Raw genomic sequence first — 20,117 nt, 5'->3', positions numbered from 1 at the left:
TAGACTATTCGACTCTCGGGTATTTAAAAAGAATGTTTGTATACCAAAAAAAAGTGAACTTTAACCTTTTTTTTACTGCAATACACCAGGATGAACTTGAGTTCCTATAGGTTTCTGAAATCTTCATTTAACTCACTCAACCCTAACGCCGACTATATCCGTAGTTTACCCGGGTTAATTTAACCCCATGACTATTTATTACATTTTTATGAGACAAATTATAGGTGTTGTATCAAAGCTATTGTTTTTAGTTTTTACATGTTAATAATAGTTGAATAAAACTTTGTATGTTCATGCTCATTTTTAATACCTTTTTTTTTTCCAATTTTGAAAAGTAGCAAAGATCTGTAGGATTGAGTAAGTTAAACAAATCTGTAATGGGAATTTTTGAGTCTTGTCCTGCCTCCCATGAAATTTATTATTATTATGGTTTTTTTTTGTGTGTGTGTTGTTTTTTTTTGTTTTGTTTTGTTTTCAAAATTTTATATTTTGGAGCGAAAAGTGCTTCTCTTTCCAAAAATATTAAATTGCTTATTTTGTAAAAAGAACGTTCTTTCTCTTTTTGTTGTACTTTGCCCACATGTAAGTTCATCATCATCATCATCATCATCATCATCGTCATCGTCATCATCATCATTATTATTATTATTATTATTATTATTATTATTATTATTATTATTATTATTATTATTATTGTTATTATTGTTGTCATTATTATTATTATTATTATTATTATTATTATTATTATTATTATTATTATTATTATTATTATTATTATTATTGTTATTATTATTATCATTATTATTATTATTATTATTATTATTATTATTATTATTATTATTATTATTATAAGTAGTAGTATATAGTCATTAATTGATTTATTTTAACTATATATTTTTTCGTGTGTGCGAATATTATATAAAACCTTTTTGAATTTTATATTTTCCGTTGTTACCTCTGGTAATCCCGTGATGCCCTAGCAAAGAAATTGTTGACAGAAATTCATTATAACATTTTTGTTCCAAGTTCTCTACTCGAAGCAGTTATTGCTTTGGCTCCAACGATTCCATTCACCGCTTGGATCACCCGTTGGGTCTCATTACCAAATATTGCCTGTTCCTTTTACCAGTAAACTGCCATATACTCTGGAAAAAACTCATATTTTTTAAAAATGTGGCCAGAAAACTCATCCTTCAAATATCGATCGATTTAAATGACTCTCAGCTGAGCAAACATTCTCAAACCGTGGGATCTCCTAAGGTCTTTAATAAAGTCCCAGGTTTGAGACTAGGGTCATTTAAATCGATCAATAATTGAAGGATGAGTTTTCTGGCCAAATTTTTAAATATTGTTTTTTCCAGAGTAAGGCAGTTTACTGTTAAAAGACAATTTTGGTATATTTGTGTACAGTCTTTTTTAAAAAATTAGTTTTTTAAAAAAATTCCTAGGCCATTTGACTGTCCGTTGCCTTCACTACGATAACGATATCAACAGGCTGCCTTGTAGTATTGATGTATAAATACTGTAAAGTCTTTGTTTTTTTTCTTCTTCTTCTTCAACGATATTAATACAGTTTATGTCTGTTTTCATTTCAATTTGCTTGGCTTTGAGTTTGAGTACAAGGGGCGGGTGGTTGGATGGGAGCATCACCCTTGAATCATATACCTATGATGTTCGCATTGGTGTACGATCCGATAGTGATGTCGTTTCTTCTTCTCTTTACTAGCCTATCCTGCTTCTTTGGTTTGTGATTGTATTTTTGACAGGGGATATTTTTTTTCCTGTAAATCCTCTGCCTGTTTGTTCTTGGTTATTTATAATTTAGCTTATGATATCTTTAGGTTATGCTTTTGATTGACATTTGTACTATTTTTGTTAGATTGCTTGTTTTTTTGTTTCAGCGGTCTCTCATATAACCTCAATTGTGTTGGAAGAGACCTAAAGCAACAAACAAACAAACAAACAAAAAAGTACAAGGGGTTTAGTGAGAATTATTTATGAATGTTCATTAATATCGTCAGATGGGAGTTATGAGAAAAGATGTCAAAAGTAATAAATAAAAATGAATATAACAGCTTTAAAAAACAAACCCAACCAAATACGGAACGGTTCAGGCTCAAAACCCCTGTTCAGCTAACAACAATAACAATAAACACATAAATCCGTTACTTTAAAAACCAGTTTGAATAACCAGATTAATAGTTGGCACATGTTTTCTGTAAGTGATAAGATCTTGTGATTTTTGTTAGATTGCTTGTTTCTTTGTTTCAGCGGTCTCTCATATAACCTCAATTGTGTTGGAAGAGACCTAAAGCAACAAACAACAACGATCTTGTGGTTCCATGATCCCATGCCTTAAGAAAGAACGCGCCAAATTGGTTTGTTTATTACTTTTTTTTTTTTTTTAGTTCACAGCTTCTAGATGCTTTGAATCACTTTGATACGAAATGCCACACTTTGTGTGGTAAAGGGCATGATGATAAATAAGTTTATATAGAGAAGGAAAACAAATGTACAAACAGAACACAGATTGGACAAACTTTTTTTATTATTTGATTTTTTTTCTCCTATATATAAAAGGTCACAAAATGGCTGTTTTGTTATTTCCATTAGTTGTGTCATCCCCTTGTCAACATAAGATCAAAAATCCTGTCATCATGATGTCACGCAAGTCATTTCATTTTAATGTTCATTTGAAGAAAATAGTTATAATATATACTCTCGCGTTATCATGCAGGGGCATCGGTACGATTTGGATAGAAGTAAAGGGAGTTAATTATAATAATAAGATAAAGGTGACTATTATTATCTCATGATGCTATACGTACCAAGGGTCGCCTTGAACTGAGATGGATCTCACAGAGAACAAGGAGGAGAGGTGGGGGGACCCTTGGAGACTTGGATATATATATATATATATATATATATATATATATATATATATATATATATATATATATATATATAATACAGATGGTAATGGTGTTCAAAACAGAGAGGGTAAAACATAAATTAAGTTATCTGCAATAAAAACTACAAGGGCAGATTTTTTGAATGGTTCAGAAACATGAATGGAGATTGGCCTTTTTTATTTGTTGTGTTTTTTTTTCAATATGGAAGCAGAAGAATACATGGAGTGGTTTGACCAGTACTCTGGGGGAAAAAACCCCCACGGTGTTTAAAAATTTGGCCAGAAAACTCGTCCTTCATATATCGATATCGGATTTAAATTTAAATGACCCTCATCTTGGTAAACATTCTCAAACCTGGGAGTTCTTTGAAGCCTTCGTGAAGTAACAGTAACAGAATTTTTGATAAGACGAGGGTCATTTCAGTCGATTGATATTTGAAGGATGTTTTCTGGCCAAGTTTGTAAACGTGATTTTTTTTTTTTCAGAGTACAGCTGTTAATGTTAACTGGTTAATGAATGAATATCGGTGTGTGTGTGTGTGTGTGTGTGTGTGTGTTATTGCTATGGAGACATCGATCAATACGACAAGATTTTGATTACAGCTGTATAAATATTTGTTTCCCTTGATTCATGTTCCATTTTCAATGACTAAATTGATACAACGGTATAATATATAATATATTGTTATAATGATGGATGTATTCCAGGAAGGAACGACTCAATTTTCATCATGATTATTTATAATAAACTCAAATATAATTCATGCTTATGTGATACATACGAATACATAATTTGCACCTTTCTTGTATGAATAAATCAAACATTTTCAATGTAAAACGTGTTTTTGTCTTTTTTATTTTTACTTAAAAAAAAAAAAATATTTATTCTAAGTATATTTTCCAAGCTGATTTCTGTCTTTGTCTTGGAATTGGAAAATGGGATTACTCGGTTTTGTCCTTGCCCTGGCAGCAGCTTCTAACTGTCCTCACACTATCTACTTCCTATGTTATGGCGATCTATCCAGGACGCAAAATCTTCACCGCAATCGTGTACGGTCGAGAACCCGACCGGAAGCTTCGTCACAACGCACCGTTCAAGGCCCTACCATAGCGTCGTGAATAGTCTTTTCCTCCATGGCCCCTTCTGATGAAGTGAGCGTGCCGGCAGGTTCTCTGCCACCATGACGTAAATATTACTCTAGTCGGCCAGGGCTGCCACCCAATGACAATGTCTCCCTTTGTTTGTGGAAAAGCCTGGCAACTTCTCCCCCAGTTTCGAGGAGTCGATGTCCCCGCCCCCTTGAGAGATTGAATTCGTCCAAACCGACTTCCATCTCGTAATATATGCATCTCTGTCCGGTCAGGGAATCTACGTACAAGGGTTGCCGGGACTTATTTCGGCACGAAACAAGGCCACCGTCCATTTTGCGCTTGAGATGTGTATCCCCATTCCCTCTTTGCCTTGACTGGAGTCCTTTTCTGAAGAGGGTAACTGGAGTCCTTTTCTGAAGAGGGTAGGGTGGGTGGGCGGTGGGAACAGTCATACAGGCAGACCTTCCGACTTGAAATTTTGAAAATTCGTAGTATTTAGGGAGATAGAAATAGTAATGGCTGTAATTAACTTTAAAAATCAACTATTTACCCTCACAAGGTTCAGATAAATAACACTTCAAAATCCTTAAAATGTTGTTGTCTGGCATCAACTTTCATTTTCAGACAGTTTTAATGACCTAGAAATGCTCATGAAGTTGTGAAACTGGAGACAAAATTTCGTAATTCTACAAATTTCCTATAGTCGTGGCCAGGTCTGCCTACTAGTTTTGAGAGATGATGTCCCCCCCCCCTTGTAAATCATCTTCCAGTGTACCGGCAGTTTTTACTCTTTCTCCCGCTCCACCAACCGACTTTGGAACTCCCTACCAACCACTTGTAAACAAGCCCTTTCGACTGATGACTTTTTAAAAAAAAAAAATCGCTCCCTGCTTCCCTCTAAAGCCCCCTGTTACTGAAATGATGGTCATACAATTCTCAGACCCAACCTTTGTTAATGGAAGAAGAAGAAGGAACGAAACTGACGTCACTCTTGGTGGAAACATAAGTTATGTATGTAGCCATCGTTCAGGTAGCCTGATACTGACCAAAAAAATGACGTCAAAAGTCAAGTCTTTGGCCACAAAAGTAAACCAATCGTGAGTTGTATTCAACAGTTCAACCAATGGGATCAGATGTTTCATTGAGCTATGCTAACAACAACTCACTAGACGCTGCACAAATCTAGAAAATGACGTCAAACTATAAGTCCTAATGGGTTCTAGCGTGGCTTCGTAAAGTAACTTAACAATGGCTACGGTTCTCGCGTCAGGCTATAAATTAACGATGGCTACGATTATAGCCTGATACTAGGACTTGTATTTTGACGTCATTTTTAGGTTTGTGCACAGCCTAGTGAGTTTTCGTGAGTAGTGCTCAAGGTAACAGTTTTTATCCCATTGATTGAACTATTGAATACAACTCACGATTTGTTTTCTTTTGGTGGCCGTCACCTTGTAACATTGATTTTGTGTGTGTGTGGCCAATGTCAGGCTATCGATGCTATGCGTTTAGGTAAAATACAACATCCGTCAGCCGGATATAACGTACCGGACCAATACCAACACACACATCTATGTGTAACTTGAACGTACGTATATATATAAGGACTTGATAATATATATAAAATCCCATCTTCATCCTTTTGATTGACGCTGAAATATCAGCTAAAAGTGATCCGAGTCCCGTAAAACTCGTAAAAACAAACCATAAATTGGTTTGTCTCATCGGTGCCTGTGATCCTTTGCCAAAAGAAAAATACTCTTGAGCACGCTTAACATCAATCCAGAAACGGATTCAAATGGGAGCAAAGACCCCTAATTTGAACTCTCTAACCAACACAAAATATTCTCCATTAAAACAATGTTAAAATGAGTCCATAATTGCGTCCGGTTATTAGATTTGTAAACATGTTCACGTCCAAGTTTAGACATCACACAAGATGGCAGCAGCAGCAGCCTGATGATGAGGTACAAAAAAAAAAAAAAAATGAAGCAAAATAAAGAATATGAAGTTGGATTGCATGAGATTGTCGGGTATTTAAATAAATAAATGCACGGCTACTTAAAATTAGTCTGGAGAACTATCTGAAGTGTTACCAATTAGGAAAAAAGGAGCTTGAAACGTTAGGACTTCAATTCACTTGAAAACAAAAACAATCATGGCGGAAGAAGTGGGAGATTTGATTGTGAAATATTCTAAAGATGAACACAAAATATCTGGTCTGTCCAGTACAGACACTGTTAGAGATTTAAAGGCCACTATATTCAGTTTGACTTCGGTACAACCAAACCGACAAAAGCTATTAGGACTCAAAGTAAAACGTATGTATCAGTATCACTATCGACTATCGGCTCGGTGTTTCGCCATGGCACGGTCTTTGCAATTGCAAAGTGAAAGTTCGGTCTTGGTCCGAGTCTTTGTTGCTCATTTAATTTTCATAAGGGGAGTGTGGATGAAAGAGAACGAGAGAGAGAAAGATAAGAAAGAATGTGCGCTAAATTATCGGATATTGGCAAGCGAGGACATTACTTTAATAGTCCTTCAAAATATTCTGTGAAGTTGTAATCCACCATCATAGTCAGAACCACGCACGATGGCCATGAGGCTTTTGTTTGGAGCCGGAGTTTATTCAGCTCCGTTTATTCCAGTATCAGTAGCGTTAAATAATCAGAAGCAATTATCCCTTATAATATAATAAGATTGGATGCTTGTCTTCACGCTTCACAAAATGCACTCTGCTGTGTTTATTAGGCCCTCAGTAACCCAATCATTGTTATTGTTGTGTAGTGGCAGTGAAACTGGGACTGGGGATCCATTCTTTTTTGGAGTGAGTGAGATGAGTGCTTGTACCAATTTATATTACTGGCAGTTATCAGCTCCAATCCTGTGTAAAAAAATATAAACCAGAAATGAAAAGAGCAGCGCATAGTTAGAGTTTAGAGCACCTCTCTCACAGTATTAATCGATCTTTTTTCACACTCGCATATTTGGCAAACAGATACACCTTTTGATTTTGTTGCTCTTGTTTTTTTCCAGTCAGTGACCTCACAGATGACACACCATTGTCAGCACTCAAACTCAGAAGTAACATGAAGTTGATTTTGATGGGAACCAAAGAAGAACAAATAGTAGGTCACATTTCTGTTTTCTTTTTAAATTTATTTTTTGCTAATAATTGCTCTTGAGATTCCTTGCCCTTCTTGTTACAATCGTGGCCACTTTTACGTTAATGGATCGTCCATGATTGTTACAGAAATTCAGTGACAATTACAGACTTGTGGAAATGGAAGAAATATTATGGATTTTGATTTCACAGCAATTTGATCGCATTTCTTAACTTACTGCAGTTTTAAGGGGGAAAACATTTCCCTTGAAGCTATAAAGGCTTCCACGCTCATGATAGCTAAGTCGATCGCTAACTAACTGAACTGAAATTTTACCATTTATTTACTGATGAGTTTTGAGCTGGTTACTGATTTTGAAATTTTCAAATAGGCATGCATGTCTTTATCTTTTAAAACAGTCCCTATTATTATTTATTGGCTTGGCACCATTTCATTTGATTTTTGATTTTTAATCAATTTTAAATAAAAGGTATGTCTTATTAATTTATTTAATTTGAAATCAGGACTGGATCTACTCATGAGATATGGACATAATTTTATTTATAATAAACCCTGTAAACAAAGTTGTTGCCAATTTTCCGTATATTTACGAAATTCATTATGTTATAATCCCTCATTATATTTTCCAGTCACCTGTTTTAAACATTAAAAAAAAGTAAGTATAAAATGCCTTTTTTACTGGAGTTGAGCACTCAGACAGGGGTTTGTCAATGTGTTTGGTAAAAGTTCAGTCAATTTTTACCTCCTGAATTGGCAACCCTGTAGATACTCCCAGTATAGGAATTATTTCAAGACTATTAAAATGGCAGATTGTCAATTCTTTGCTATTATCTAGGTGAAGGTGTCAGAAACCCCGACAGATTTACCCGAGGTCGTCAATGACTTTGACATTGAGGAAGATGAAATCTCAATTGAAAACAGGTAAGAGTAAGAGACGTCATTATTATTTACCAAATTGTTTACTTTTTAGGATCAGATGTTTTAGTTATTGAACCAATTGTAAATTAACAATAATTTGATATCAAATCAATCCGAGGCAACGTGGCTCTATGGTACAGTCTTTGCTTCGTACCCGAAAGGTACCAAGTTCGATCACCCGCCACTGCGCTGTGTGGCCTTGAGCAAGTCACCTCACCCTAGCTCTATTTGCAGCGATGCTCTGCAGTTGACGCCTGGGTTATTCCAGTCTTCCCTTGGAATAGACTCTCGAGACACACTTCCCCCATGAGATGAATAAAGGGAATTTTATTTATTATATTATTTATTTATTTTCTCTGATAGCTCTTCATTTACAAATCTATCGAAAGTTTTTTTAATTCAAAATGTATCACCAAGTTCAAAGTCGATTAGAATTTGCAAAATCTAAACTAAGATTACTTATTGAATGTTTGTGTATATTTCAGAGAGGAATATCTAACCAAGATTGAAAGAAGGATCAAGACGTATGAAATAAAAGAATTGAATGAGTGCAGACCGGGGAAGAAGCTGTTGGTTCTTGATATTGACTACACACTATTTGGTAAGAGCTGCTTCATAAGATGTTCGTGTTGGAGACACTGGGGCTGTTTCATTGGATTTGTTAAGTTATTTGAATTACAAACGTTTTAAAATTTGGGTCCATTTTGAGATGAACTTACAGACAAATATCCGCAGAGAACAAACTGTGAATGTTTTAGGCACATTTTAATTTGAATACTTTGTCAGCATAAAATTAGTTTGAGGTGTTTAAGATTTGTCTGGTTTTTTTTTCTTCCTTTTTTTTTTCTTTTTAAAAAAAACTTGACTTACCCTTCAAGATGTTTTGATTGATTGACTGATTTATTTCATATTTTAAACTTTCTATTATGTGGTTAGAGATGTGACTTTGCTATATGTATCTTCACCACCATCATCGTCATCATCATTATCATCATCGTCAAAAGCAACAACAACAATAGTAATGATGATAATAATAATAATGATGATGATGATAATAATAATAATCTTATACTAATGGATATAGGTCATGTAACCATAAAACAAGACGGCACTTAAAGTATATTTTGCAGAACATTGAACAAATTGCAATATTTCCCCCTTAAATAGGATTGAAACTTTGTATTTCTGTTTTCACAGACCATCGATCCACAGCAGAGAAAGCTGACGAACTCATGCGGCCTTTCCTTCACGAATTTTTGACAGATGCGTACAGAAATTATGATATAGTCATTTGGTGTAAGTGTGGATTATTTTCTAGTCTTTCTTCAACCAAACGTGATATCACTGGTGTACAAGTATTACAACTATAAAGCACTATTAGTTGAGAGAGTGTTGGTTGAGGGTAGCTTAGTCTAACATTGCGGAAAGTATTCTTTGACTGGCAAGTGACTAACTAAGATGGTAAAAGACAATTGCTTCTGTTCATTTCTAGTTTCAGGGGTCTAGAATGACGAACTAATGAATTTAAAGTAGCTTCAGATAGTTACTCAAATTCAACTTTATTTACTTTTAGGCTTTCACTTATGATTCACAAAATTCCTGGAACACACATGATCGTGAAAGAGAGAGAAAAAAAAAGGAGAGAAATGATGGAAATGAAACCAACAAAACAAGATGGTACTACTAATAATTATGGTAGGAAAAAAATTACCATTTTTAACCAAAAAATATACAAAAATGGTAAGAACAATTCTGAGAGTTACTAAGCATTAATATCTAAAGCTAGCTTTTTCTTTTCTTTTTTTTTATTTGGTTCTTTTTGTATTCTATAATAATCCCTCAGAGGGAAATTGTTTTCAAAGGATAAGAACCACTCATGTTCGTTGTAGGAACAACTGCCATGAGGGCTACTTGAAATGACTCACCCAGAGCCACACAACATGACGGATTTGACTCAATCTTATTACCTTTTGGTTATAAGGCAGAGACCATATGACTGAGCCACATTACTTGTCATGGAATTTGGCTATTGACATTTTCTTGATGTGTTCGATGTCATTCCTGTCTGAAAAAGTACTGAGTAGTGATGTCTGTATAAAGCCTATAAAACCAATTCTAAATAGTTTGTCAATTTTTGTACTTAATGGAGAACACGTTTCTGAGTAGCTTGTAGGATGCTTTGAGCAGGAGACAAATTATTTCTTCTTCTTGTTCTTGTCCTTGTTGTTCTTGTTCTTCTTCTTCTTCTTGTTCTTGTTGTTGTTGTTGTTGTTCTTCTTCTTCTTCTTCTTCTTCTTCTTCTTCTTCTTTGAAGTCTTTTAACTTCAATTTCAAAGAGTCCACAGACCGATATTTTATCATTTACATGCTAACCATAATATTTTGAACGTAATGATGAATTAACCTTGTTTTTTGTTTGTATCCACAGCGGCTACAGGCATGAAGTGGATTGAGACGAAGCTGAAAATGCTAGGGGTGACAACTCATCCCGATTATAAGATTTGTTTTTACCTGGATTGGGACGCCATGATCTCTGTGCACACACCAAAGTACGGAGTCATTGAGGTAAGGTTGTACTTTTGTCCTTAAGGAGTTCGCTCAGCGCATAGTTGAGTCCTTGAAATGACTCTTTACTCACATTCTCTCATCCTACACAGGAATGAAATGAATATCTGGCCGTTAACAGCGTTTTCTCTGTTGGGGAAAAAATTGTAATATCGCCTAACAGACGTCACATGTCATTCTGCATCTTGGTCAGGGACTCTTTGTAAAGTGCTTTGAGCACGTTTAGTGGATATTGCACTATAATCATAGAACTTGCCATCTGATAATATTTTAACCGAATAGAACTTTGAGTAATTTTCTATTCATTCACCATTGGGGAAGGCATGATGTAAGATCCCTTTAGACTCCTAGGTCAAGGTCAGCCCTGAATATAAAGACACCATTTTTGATATATTCATTTTCTATGCTTTCCTTATAATTTGTTATTAATTGGAGTCCAGTTCCGAATGGGGAACAAATGTCCACCTATTCTTAAATATCGTTTAATCCATACGTGTAGGTATGTATCCCATCCCATTACATTTGTTCCGTTTGTCTGTTCTGATGTACGTTAAAGCCTGGCAGTCACATGATTTTTAATTTGTTCCCCATTCAGAATTGGACTCATCAGAGTTCCAATTAAACATCACAGGTAAGTTCGTTTTGATTTCAAAGTTTTTTATTATTGAGTTTCTTTATTTTTAAAACAAGTTCCCTTTGTTTATTTCTTTTTTGTCAGGTGAAGCCTTTGGGTGTGATTTGGGGCAAGTACAGCCACTGGAGTGAGAAGAACACGATCATGTTTGACGATATTAGGAGGAATTTCATCATGAATCCACAGTCTGGCCTTAGGGTAGGAAGGAAGGAGCTCTTGTGATTTGGAATGTAAAATTGTCTATTGAACCATGCTGATGGTTTGTCTCGGATCCGTAGAAATCTGCGACTTTGTAGTTTTTAGGCAGAGGGGGAATTTTCTCTTTTGAAAAATTTAATTTCCCACAAGCAAATGTACTGGCTGTGAGAGACTTGATGTGTGGTGGAACAAATAGATGCAGTTTCCTACTCTCCAGAAATTAGCTGGCTTTTTAATGATAGTTTATCTTCTTCCATCTTCTTCTCGTATGCCTTTTATATCTGGTGTCCTGTTTCAAAGATGAAGATACTCGTCCTTTTGAGTTCTTCTAGTGGGCCGAAAAGTTTTTTATGAAGAGAAGTTGCAGAGGGCCATATCTCTTTTCTATGGGTTGTGTATTGTCTGCATTGCTGCAGTATATGATATGCATCTTCCTCCTCCTCACCACATGAGCAAATCGGTGACTGTGTCAGTTTCATGCATCTGTGCAAATGCTTTTTAAGTCTATTGTGGCATGTAAATAGGCGGAACAGGACTACTTGTTCAATGACAGTTTATCATCTCGATTGCTCTAAAAGTGAGGGTTAGTGCTGTTAAAATGGGGCTTAAAGGCAACCGTTCATAAACTTCCTCCTTTTTCACATTTTGTCACCATCAGCATTGGTCGAAGAAGAAAAAAAGATTTTTTATTAGAGACAGTTTTACTTAGAAACATGGAGATATTCCCTTGTGTCTCCATCTAAAATAACAAGGATATTTATTTTTTTATTTTTAAATATTTATTTTGACTTTTCATCTTTTCAACTCATACATTCGAATTATTTAAAATGTTTTAACAAGATTTTTTTTATCGGCATCTGGCATCTGGTTTGTGTTGTATTGTGTGTGCTTGTTTGTGTGAATGAGTATGTTTCAGCCAAAGTAATTTGTAATTTAAGCGCTAAGAGTCTGGTGTTTCGGAGTTGTAGCGCTAAATAAGTTTTCAGCATTATTATTATTATTATTATTTTTATTATTATTATTATTATTATTATTATTATTATTATTATTATTATTATTATTATGACACATTTTGGTATCTGCTGGAACTGCTGGGACAACAGACGCAACCAGCTCTCCCATCTTTAATCGATCGTGCATATCTACCAACTCGCTTTGGTCAATATTTTAAAGAAAAAACGGATACCATCAGGAAGGAACTCTCGTCTGAATCGATCCCTACAACATTTGACAAGTTTCATGGTGATTCGTTAACACATTTTTCAAAGATTACTGAAGCTGACTTACGTGATTGCATTATGTCGTCTCCAACTAAAAGTTGTGATTTAGACCCCTTAAATACTGCCATTTTAAAAAAATGCATTGATGTAATTTTAACACCATTTACATGTATTGTTAATAATTCGTTGCAGTCAGGTGCTGTACCAGACATTTACAAAGTTGCTCATGTCAAACCCTTTTGAAAAAACCTGATCTCGATAAAGAGAACTTAAAAAACTATCGCCCTGTCTCTAATCTTCCTTTTCTCTCTAAGATCTTAGAAAAGCTTGTTTTGAAACAATTACTGTCTCATCTTAAAAATAATTGTCTTGAAGAAAAATTTCAGTCTGCTTATAGGCAACATCATTCGACGGAAACCGCACTTGTTAGGGTTGTTAATGATCTCCTCTCTGTTATAGACAATGGTTCATGTTCTTTGCTGAATTTGCTTGACCTATCGTCTGCTTTTGATACTATTGATCACAATCTTCTTCTCAAACGTCTTGAAATTACTTATGGCGTGTCTGGTGCAGCGCTTGATTGGTTTAGGTCATATTTGTTTAATCGTAAACAGATTATTACGGTGGATGAATATAGATCGGAGGAAATCTTTCTTGATTGTGGGGTTCCCCAGGGTTCAGTACTTGGACCCGTTCTTTTTGTTTTGTACGTTGGCCCTCTGTCTAAAATCATCAGAAGTTTTGGTCTGTCTTACCATCAATACGCTGATGATACGCAATTGTACTGCGTTTCCAATATGAGAAATTTACAAGAAGTATCAGCCAATAGTAAAAATTGTATCCAAAGTGTTAAGAAATGGATGAATGAGAACAGACTGAAACTGAATGATGATAAGACGGAGGTGCTGTATGTGGGGAACAGGAAGTGGAAAAGTGAAACAGATTTGAAGTTGGGGGATGCCTCTATTCAAATTGTTGACAAAGTGAAAAACCTTGGCACATTCTTAGACTCTGGACTGTCGATGGAGCATCAGGTTAATAATTTGGTTAGATCTCTCTTTTTCCAACTAAAAAAGATTGCTTCCATTAGACGGTTCATATCTGAGGATGTGACCAAGCACCTGGTTGTGTCCCTCGTACTATCGAAATTGGATTATTGTAATGCTCTGTTGTTTGGCGTTTCGCAATACAATCTGAAATGTCTTCAGATTGTCCAAAACAGCGCTGCCAGACTAGTATTTATGAAGCGTAGGTGCGACTCTGCCGGACCTCTACTTCATGACCTGCATTGGCTGCCTGTTGAGAAAAGAATTAAATTCAAAGCTTGTGTTTTAGTGTATCGTTGTCTTGAAGGTACTGCCCCTTCCTACCTTTCAGAACTAATTGAAAGATATTCAAAACCCCGCCCCTTACGTTCGGCCAGTGATTCCACAAAACTAGTTGTCCCTCGAATTCGGAAAAATGCTGGAATGAGATCCTTTTCTCATTTCGGACCCTCTATTTGGAACGCCTTACCGCAGAGCATTCGTGAAAAAGAATCTTTGTCTATTTTTAAACGTTCGCTTAAAACATATTTGTTTCGATTTTAGTAGATGGTATGAGAAGCAAGATAGGTTTGGTTTGTGTTGTGTGTTGTGTTGTGTGTGTGTATGTGTGTGTGTGTGTGTGCTTGCGTGTGTGAATGAGTATGTTTCAGCCAAAGTAATTTGTAATTTAAGCGCTTAGAGTCTGGTGTCTCGGAGTTATAGCGCTATATAAGTTTTCAGCATTATTATTATTATTATTATCTTTTTCCACCGTAGATCAAGGCATTTCGAGATTCCAGAGTGAACCGATTTACAGACACAGAGCTCATCAAATTATCCGAATACCTTAGAGAAATCACAGACTTGGATGATTTCACCACCCTGGACCACCGTAATTGGAGAGAGTATGTTGATTACATTTTATATATATATATATATATATATATACATATATGTGTGTGCCTGTGTCTGTGTAATATATGTATGTATGGTGTGTATATGGATTTGTGTGTGTGTATAATTGGATGCGGTGAGCCTCTGTTTGTTTGTTCGAAGCTGCAGTATGTAATGTTTTTACTGATGGTCACCCCCAGGGGGGGGGGGGGGGGCGACATCATACCCGACCCAACAGAGAGAACACCTGGCTTTCTCTGCAATAGCCGAAAATGTTGGGTCACCTCCAGCCACAATTTGACAGGACATGGCAGAGCCGCAGCTGACATGCATAGATGGGGTCTGGGGGAGTCGGATGTATGCCGTCATTGCCGGGGAGGCCCTGAGACGGTGGACCACATCGTCGTCCACTGCCCAGTGGCAAGGCTGTCGGGAGGCCCTGAGACGGTGGACCACATCGCCGTCCACTGCCCAGTGACAAGGCTGTCGGGAGGCCCTGAGACGGTGGACCACATCGTCATCCATTGCCCAGTGGCAAGGCTGTCAGGAGGCCCTGAGACGGTGGACCACATCGTCATCCACTGCCCAGTGGCAAGGCTGTCGGGAGGCCCTGAGACAGTGAACCACATCGTCGTGCACTGCCCAGTGGCAAGGCTGTTGGGAGGCCCTGAGACGGTGGACCACATTGTCGTCCACTGCCCAGTGGCAAGGCTGTCGGGAGGCCCTGAGACAATGGACCACATCGTCGTCCACTGCCCAGTGGCAAGCCTGTCGGGAGGCCCTGAGACAATGGACCACATCGTCGTCCACTGCCCAGTGGCAAGCCTGTCGGGAGGTCCTGAGACAATGGACCACATCGTCGTCCACTGCCCGGTGGCAAGCCTGTCGGGAGGCCCTGAGACAATGGACTACATCGTCGTCCACTGCCCAGTGGCAAGCCTGTCGGGAGGCCCTGAGACAATGGACCACATCGTCGTCCACTGCCCAGTGGCAAGCCTGTCGGGAGGCCCTGAGACAATGGACCACATCGTCGTCCACTGCCCAGTGGCAAGGCTGTCGGGACAGCCTATAGGGCGGGAGGGGAATTTGAAGAATGGATTAAAAGATTCAAAATAGAGGTGTAGCCATTCGATACTACTACTGCTGGTCAATGTGAAGCGCTTTGAAGCGTCGTCATAAGCGCTATATAAATGTAAATTTATTATTATTATTACATATTAAAATTTGTCTTTTATTTTACCGGTTAGCTCAATTCTTTCCAGTTGGGTGGAGAGGAGAAAAAGAGAAGAGATTTGTAACTCATTCTTTCATTGACTTTTGTGATGATGACTTTTGTTTTATTGGACACTTGAGATTTTATACAGCACAATATCCACTATACGTGTTCAAAGCACCTTATGACATGTAGGATGAGACATGATGCCTGTTAAGCAATATTACAATTTTTTCAGACAGAGACAATGCTGTTAAGAGCTAGGAACTCATTATACACCTGAGTGTTGTCAGACAATGCGAGTAAAGAGCCTTTTCCAATTAGTTAAGTATTGCTGCTGAGAGCAGAACTCGAACCCAGGACCTTCCGATCCGAAGGCAAGTGTCATACCGCAGGCCATATAGCCACACAAAAATTCTAATATAAAATAAATGCTGAGGCTGCGGACTTCAAAAGTATTGATCAAAAGTGGTTAGAACCAATTAAAAAATAAAAAGGATAAAATATAGAACAAAGATTCTTTTTGTTCAAATCTTTGTTTAGCAGACAACATAAGCAACATTAGTATTGTGTCTTTTTTTTAAATTTTTTTTTTTCTTATTTTATTAAGTAAAAAGCAACTTAAAATTCATAATAATAGTCTATAACACTGATTTTTATGTATTAGTACATGGTTGTTCAAAATGATTCATCCAAAACTAAACTCTTATAATAGGATTACTATTTTGTATGCACCAAAGTGTAACAACAATCTAAAGAGAGTATAGGACAAAGGCACCACCTTTCCAAAGCATTGGGTGACTCCACAGGTTCTCTGAACACAAGTAAATCAATGAGTCTTATCTCGTATGCTTGATGAGAAAGTCAATAAGATTGCCGCAAGAGTTTGAAAAAAACAAAACAACTCTTTGTGGATAAAGTACTCGTTATACCCGGCTATCAACTGTTCTGCAAGTTTTATATCTCTCGAGTTCATATGCATGGAAAATCGAACAAATATGAGGGTGAACTCGAGTTAGTTGAGGGAATCTTTAAAAATAAAACCAAGTATTTTAATTTTTTAAAACTCACCAGACATTTGATTGGGATATAACGAGTTCTTCACTCACGCGATTTGTTGACATCACAGGGTTTTTTTCTCAATTCCTTTAATTGATCCTATCAGTTGTCTCATCAGGCTCAGTGTGCTGACTGTTGATTTACCTTTGTGTATAACAGAACCTGTAGTTTCATTTCAAACTGCTTCCACCAACACTGACTACCTTGGAAAGTAGGTGCCTTTTGTTCCTTACTCAGTGGGGCGGAATGCTCTTTAAATTGAGCTTTTATATAGTGCAATATCCACTAAACTTGCTCAAAGTCCTTTACAAAGGGTCCCTGACCAACAGCAACACTTAACATGTAGGATGAGGCATGTAAGGTGATATTACAATTCTTTCGTGCAGACACAACGCTGAGTACGGTGAGAGAATGTGAGTAAAGAGACTTTTCCAAGGACCCCACTATGCGTTTAGCGAGGCTCGAAGACCTTCCAATCTGAAAGTGAGTGTCATACCACAAGACCACATAGCATCTTTGGATTGCCATTACACTTTGGTGTATTCCAAATTGTTTCACGTGAAATGCTTTTTCTTGTAAAGTTGCCTTTTTGTTTAAGCTGGCAACAAGAGTAAGGAACAGTTGGTGCGCACCATCAAAAACTTGAATAATTTATCTTTCAGTTGATACGCCATTTATGTCCACACACCAAATAGTAATCAAGTTATACAGGTTTAGTTTTGGATGAACGATTTAGAATAACTATATTTTAAATCAACTTTCCCTATACATATTACTAAAAGTATTTCATGTTTTCTATCATTTGACTGAAATCTAGGTACAGAAAGAAATCAAGGAAACACGGCCATAGTGCGAACAAGGATGATTGCTGACAGTGACTGTTCTAAAGAGAGCATGCATGCATGAGAAATTTTTTTTTTCATTGAGCACAAATGTCCCAACATTGATGAATTTATTATTCTTGATGATTTTATTTTTATTTAATTTAATTTTCCTTTGGAAAGCTCAAGATTTCATGTTGAAAATTTCTTAAGTCTTAGTCTATTATTTTTCCTGTCATACATTTTTGTTGTAACGTTTGCAATTTTCTTTAAATATGTGACCCTTCACCTCAAAACGGTATTATGTCAGGTTGGTTAAAATGTTGAAAATTGAATTTATAGCCAGAAATATCAGACTTGTGTTGAGTTTGTATGTTTTATTGGGGAGAATGGATACCATATTTTAGGGTGTCAATGCCAACAATTTATATTTTTGACCAGTTTAACATTTACTCCGGCTTTTAAGCATCTGGGTCGTTCCGATATAATACCGTTTTGAGACGATGGGTCACATATACAGTCTTGTGACGCAATCTCTCTAGCCTATCCTTTATGACCACAAAAGTATTTAAAATCAAAAGTGTATTACAAGGTTACCAATATTCCGTATATTTACGGAATTCAGTATGTTATAAACCCTCAGTATATTTTACAATCACCTGCTAAATGGGAAAATAGTAATTAGGTAATGTCTTTATATTGGAGGTCACCACTCAGAAAGGGGTCAGTCTATGTGTTCGCGTAAACGTTCAGTAAATTTTGGTCTTTTGAACTGGCAACCCTGGTATTAATCAATGCTTTCATGGAACAAACAAATACTCGCACACCTTTTTATCTAATCCTATCGTCTTACTTTTTTCAGGGTGCTTTAAATCAAGGTAGCCAATTTTCCGTATATATTTACGGAATTCAGTATATTAAAAACCTTCAGTATATTTTCCAACCACCTGCTAGACAGAAAAGAAAAAAAAACCCAGTATATAATGTCTGTTGAATGGAGTTCAGCACCCTGAAAGGGGTCGGGGTAGTCTGTTTGTGTTAGAGTTCCGTCAATTTTTGCCTCGTGAATTAGCAACCCTGTTAAATGACTTGTGACTTTATTCAGACATCCAAAATCAGCAATAAACACAACACGTGTTGTTAGAACACAATGGATGGGTCACTGGCATTCCAGTATGATTGTCAACAACCAACCAGTTTATCGGGTCACTGGCATTCCAGTATGATTGTCAACAACCAACCAGTTTCATTTTTGGGATGTACAGTTCGTGTAATGGAATATTTTTCTGTAGTTTTTGTACAGTTGGAAGTTAAATGATCGGTTTTGGAAAAGGACGTGACAAAATTATTGACACAGCTCAACGTGTTGTGGAGGCAAATCATAGAAGTAATAAATTTGATGTCAGATTGTCAAAGTGTCATAAATTTTGAATTTGAAGTGTGTAAAATTTCAAAAAGATTTTATTATAGGAATATATTAGAAATGGTATCTTTTTTTTAAACATCTTTCAATTTTTTGAATGAACTCCAAGTCACATGATTTCTTACTCACGTGACTCACACATTAAAATACAAAAAGCAAACAGAAAAACTCACCACCGTAATTCAGGTAAGTATTCATTGTGTGAGCTCAAGAAACTTTTTCTAATTTGGAGCTCAGAAGAAAAACTTTCAGGCACTCAATACAGACATATTATACAAACATTTTATCCACAAAAGAATGCACAGGGTTATTCAGTCGGCCATATTTAGTTATCCGGGTAACATTTTCCCTTAATCCAGAGCATCTTCTATTTCTATGTTTTCTTTTTGTTTTGTTTTTTATAGTCCATCAGAGCCTTTTGGCCCATGGAGCCGGAGTTTATCCCGGTTTCTATAGATTGAAACGGACAATAGCAATTGCTTGCTACCCTTTGGATAGGATGCCAGTCTATCGCAAAGTACTTTCCACCAGACCTAACCAACCCAGCTGCCCAATCACTGCTGGGGGGGGGGGGGGGGGGGGTCAGAAAAAATTTCGACTGCACCTGGGATCGATCTCGGTCCCTTTATGTGTGAAACAAGTGCTCTACCGACTGAGCTATCGGGACCCCCATCTTCTATGGTTAGGGTGTTTAAAGTTTATGTTTGCTAGGATTTGATAAAGATTAGGAATGGAATTTTTGTTAATATTTTTAAAAAGTTATTTTATAATCAAGTTTGGGGCTCATCTGATGGGTTCAAAGACTGGATGACGAAGAATGGAGTGTGTAAGGGGAAGTGAGAAAAATTGAATTGATATGAATTGGAAAGAGAGAGAGGGAGTGGGTGTGTAGTGATGAGAATCAACGTGCCAACTTGTAAATGCATTCCTTTGTTTGCTGTGCAAAATACATTATCTTTTTAATCAATGTTCTCCTGTAACCAATTGTCATAAGTTGTAAATAAAACAATTTCTTTTGA

At 36.6% G+C, this 20,117-nt stretch overlaps 1 protein-coding gene across 1 annotated transcript; it reads left to right on the top strand.

Annotated features, from left to right (window-relative positions):
- The first annotated feature begins 6,135 nt into the window (after positions 1–6,135).
- Positions 6,136–20,117, top strand: LOC144964455 (ubiquitin-like domain-containing CTD phosphatase 1). Its single transcript, XM_078898735.1, has 9 exons — positions 6,136–6,324; positions 7,040–7,131; positions 7,964–8,049; positions 8,532–8,647; positions 9,244–9,342; positions 10,475–10,611; positions 11,330–11,443; positions 14,466–14,593; positions 17,672–20,117. Exons 1-9 carry the CDS (start codon positions 6,162–6,164, stop codon positions 17,724–17,726), a joined length of 990 nt encoding a protein of 329 aa, XP_078754861.1. The 5' UTR covers positions 6,136–6,161; the 3' UTR covers positions 17,727–20,117.

The sequence above is a fragment of the Berghia stephanieae genome, chromosome 2 (genome assembly GCF_034508935.2).
Source record: "Berghia stephanieae isolate SIO BIC M18660-M18661 chromosome 2, UCSD_Bste_1.3, whole genome shotgun sequence".
Taxonomy (NCBI): domain Eukaryota; kingdom Metazoa; phylum Mollusca; class Gastropoda; order Nudibranchia; family Aeolidiidae; genus Berghia; species Berghia stephanieae.
The sequence above is the reverse complement of the archived record's forward strand: the minus strand, read 5'-3'. Positions and strand labels throughout refer to the sequence as shown.

What these genes read in the sequence shown, in the direction of transcription:
- LOC144964455 (XM_078898735.1), top strand. Translation starts at nt 6,162, where the DNA reads ATGGCGGAAGAAGTGGGAGATTTGATTGTGAAATATTCTAAAGATGAA. An exon ending in GAACCAAAGAAGAACAAATA is followed by an intron (nt 7,132 to 7,963) that starts GTAGGTCACATT and finishes GCTATTATCTAG; the next exon opens with GTGAAGGTGTCAGAAACCCC. An exon ending in ATCCACAGTCTGGCCTTAGG is followed by an intron (nt 11,444 to 14,465) that starts GTAGGAAGGAAG and finishes TTTCCACCGTAG; the next exon opens with ATCAAGGCATTTCGAGATTC.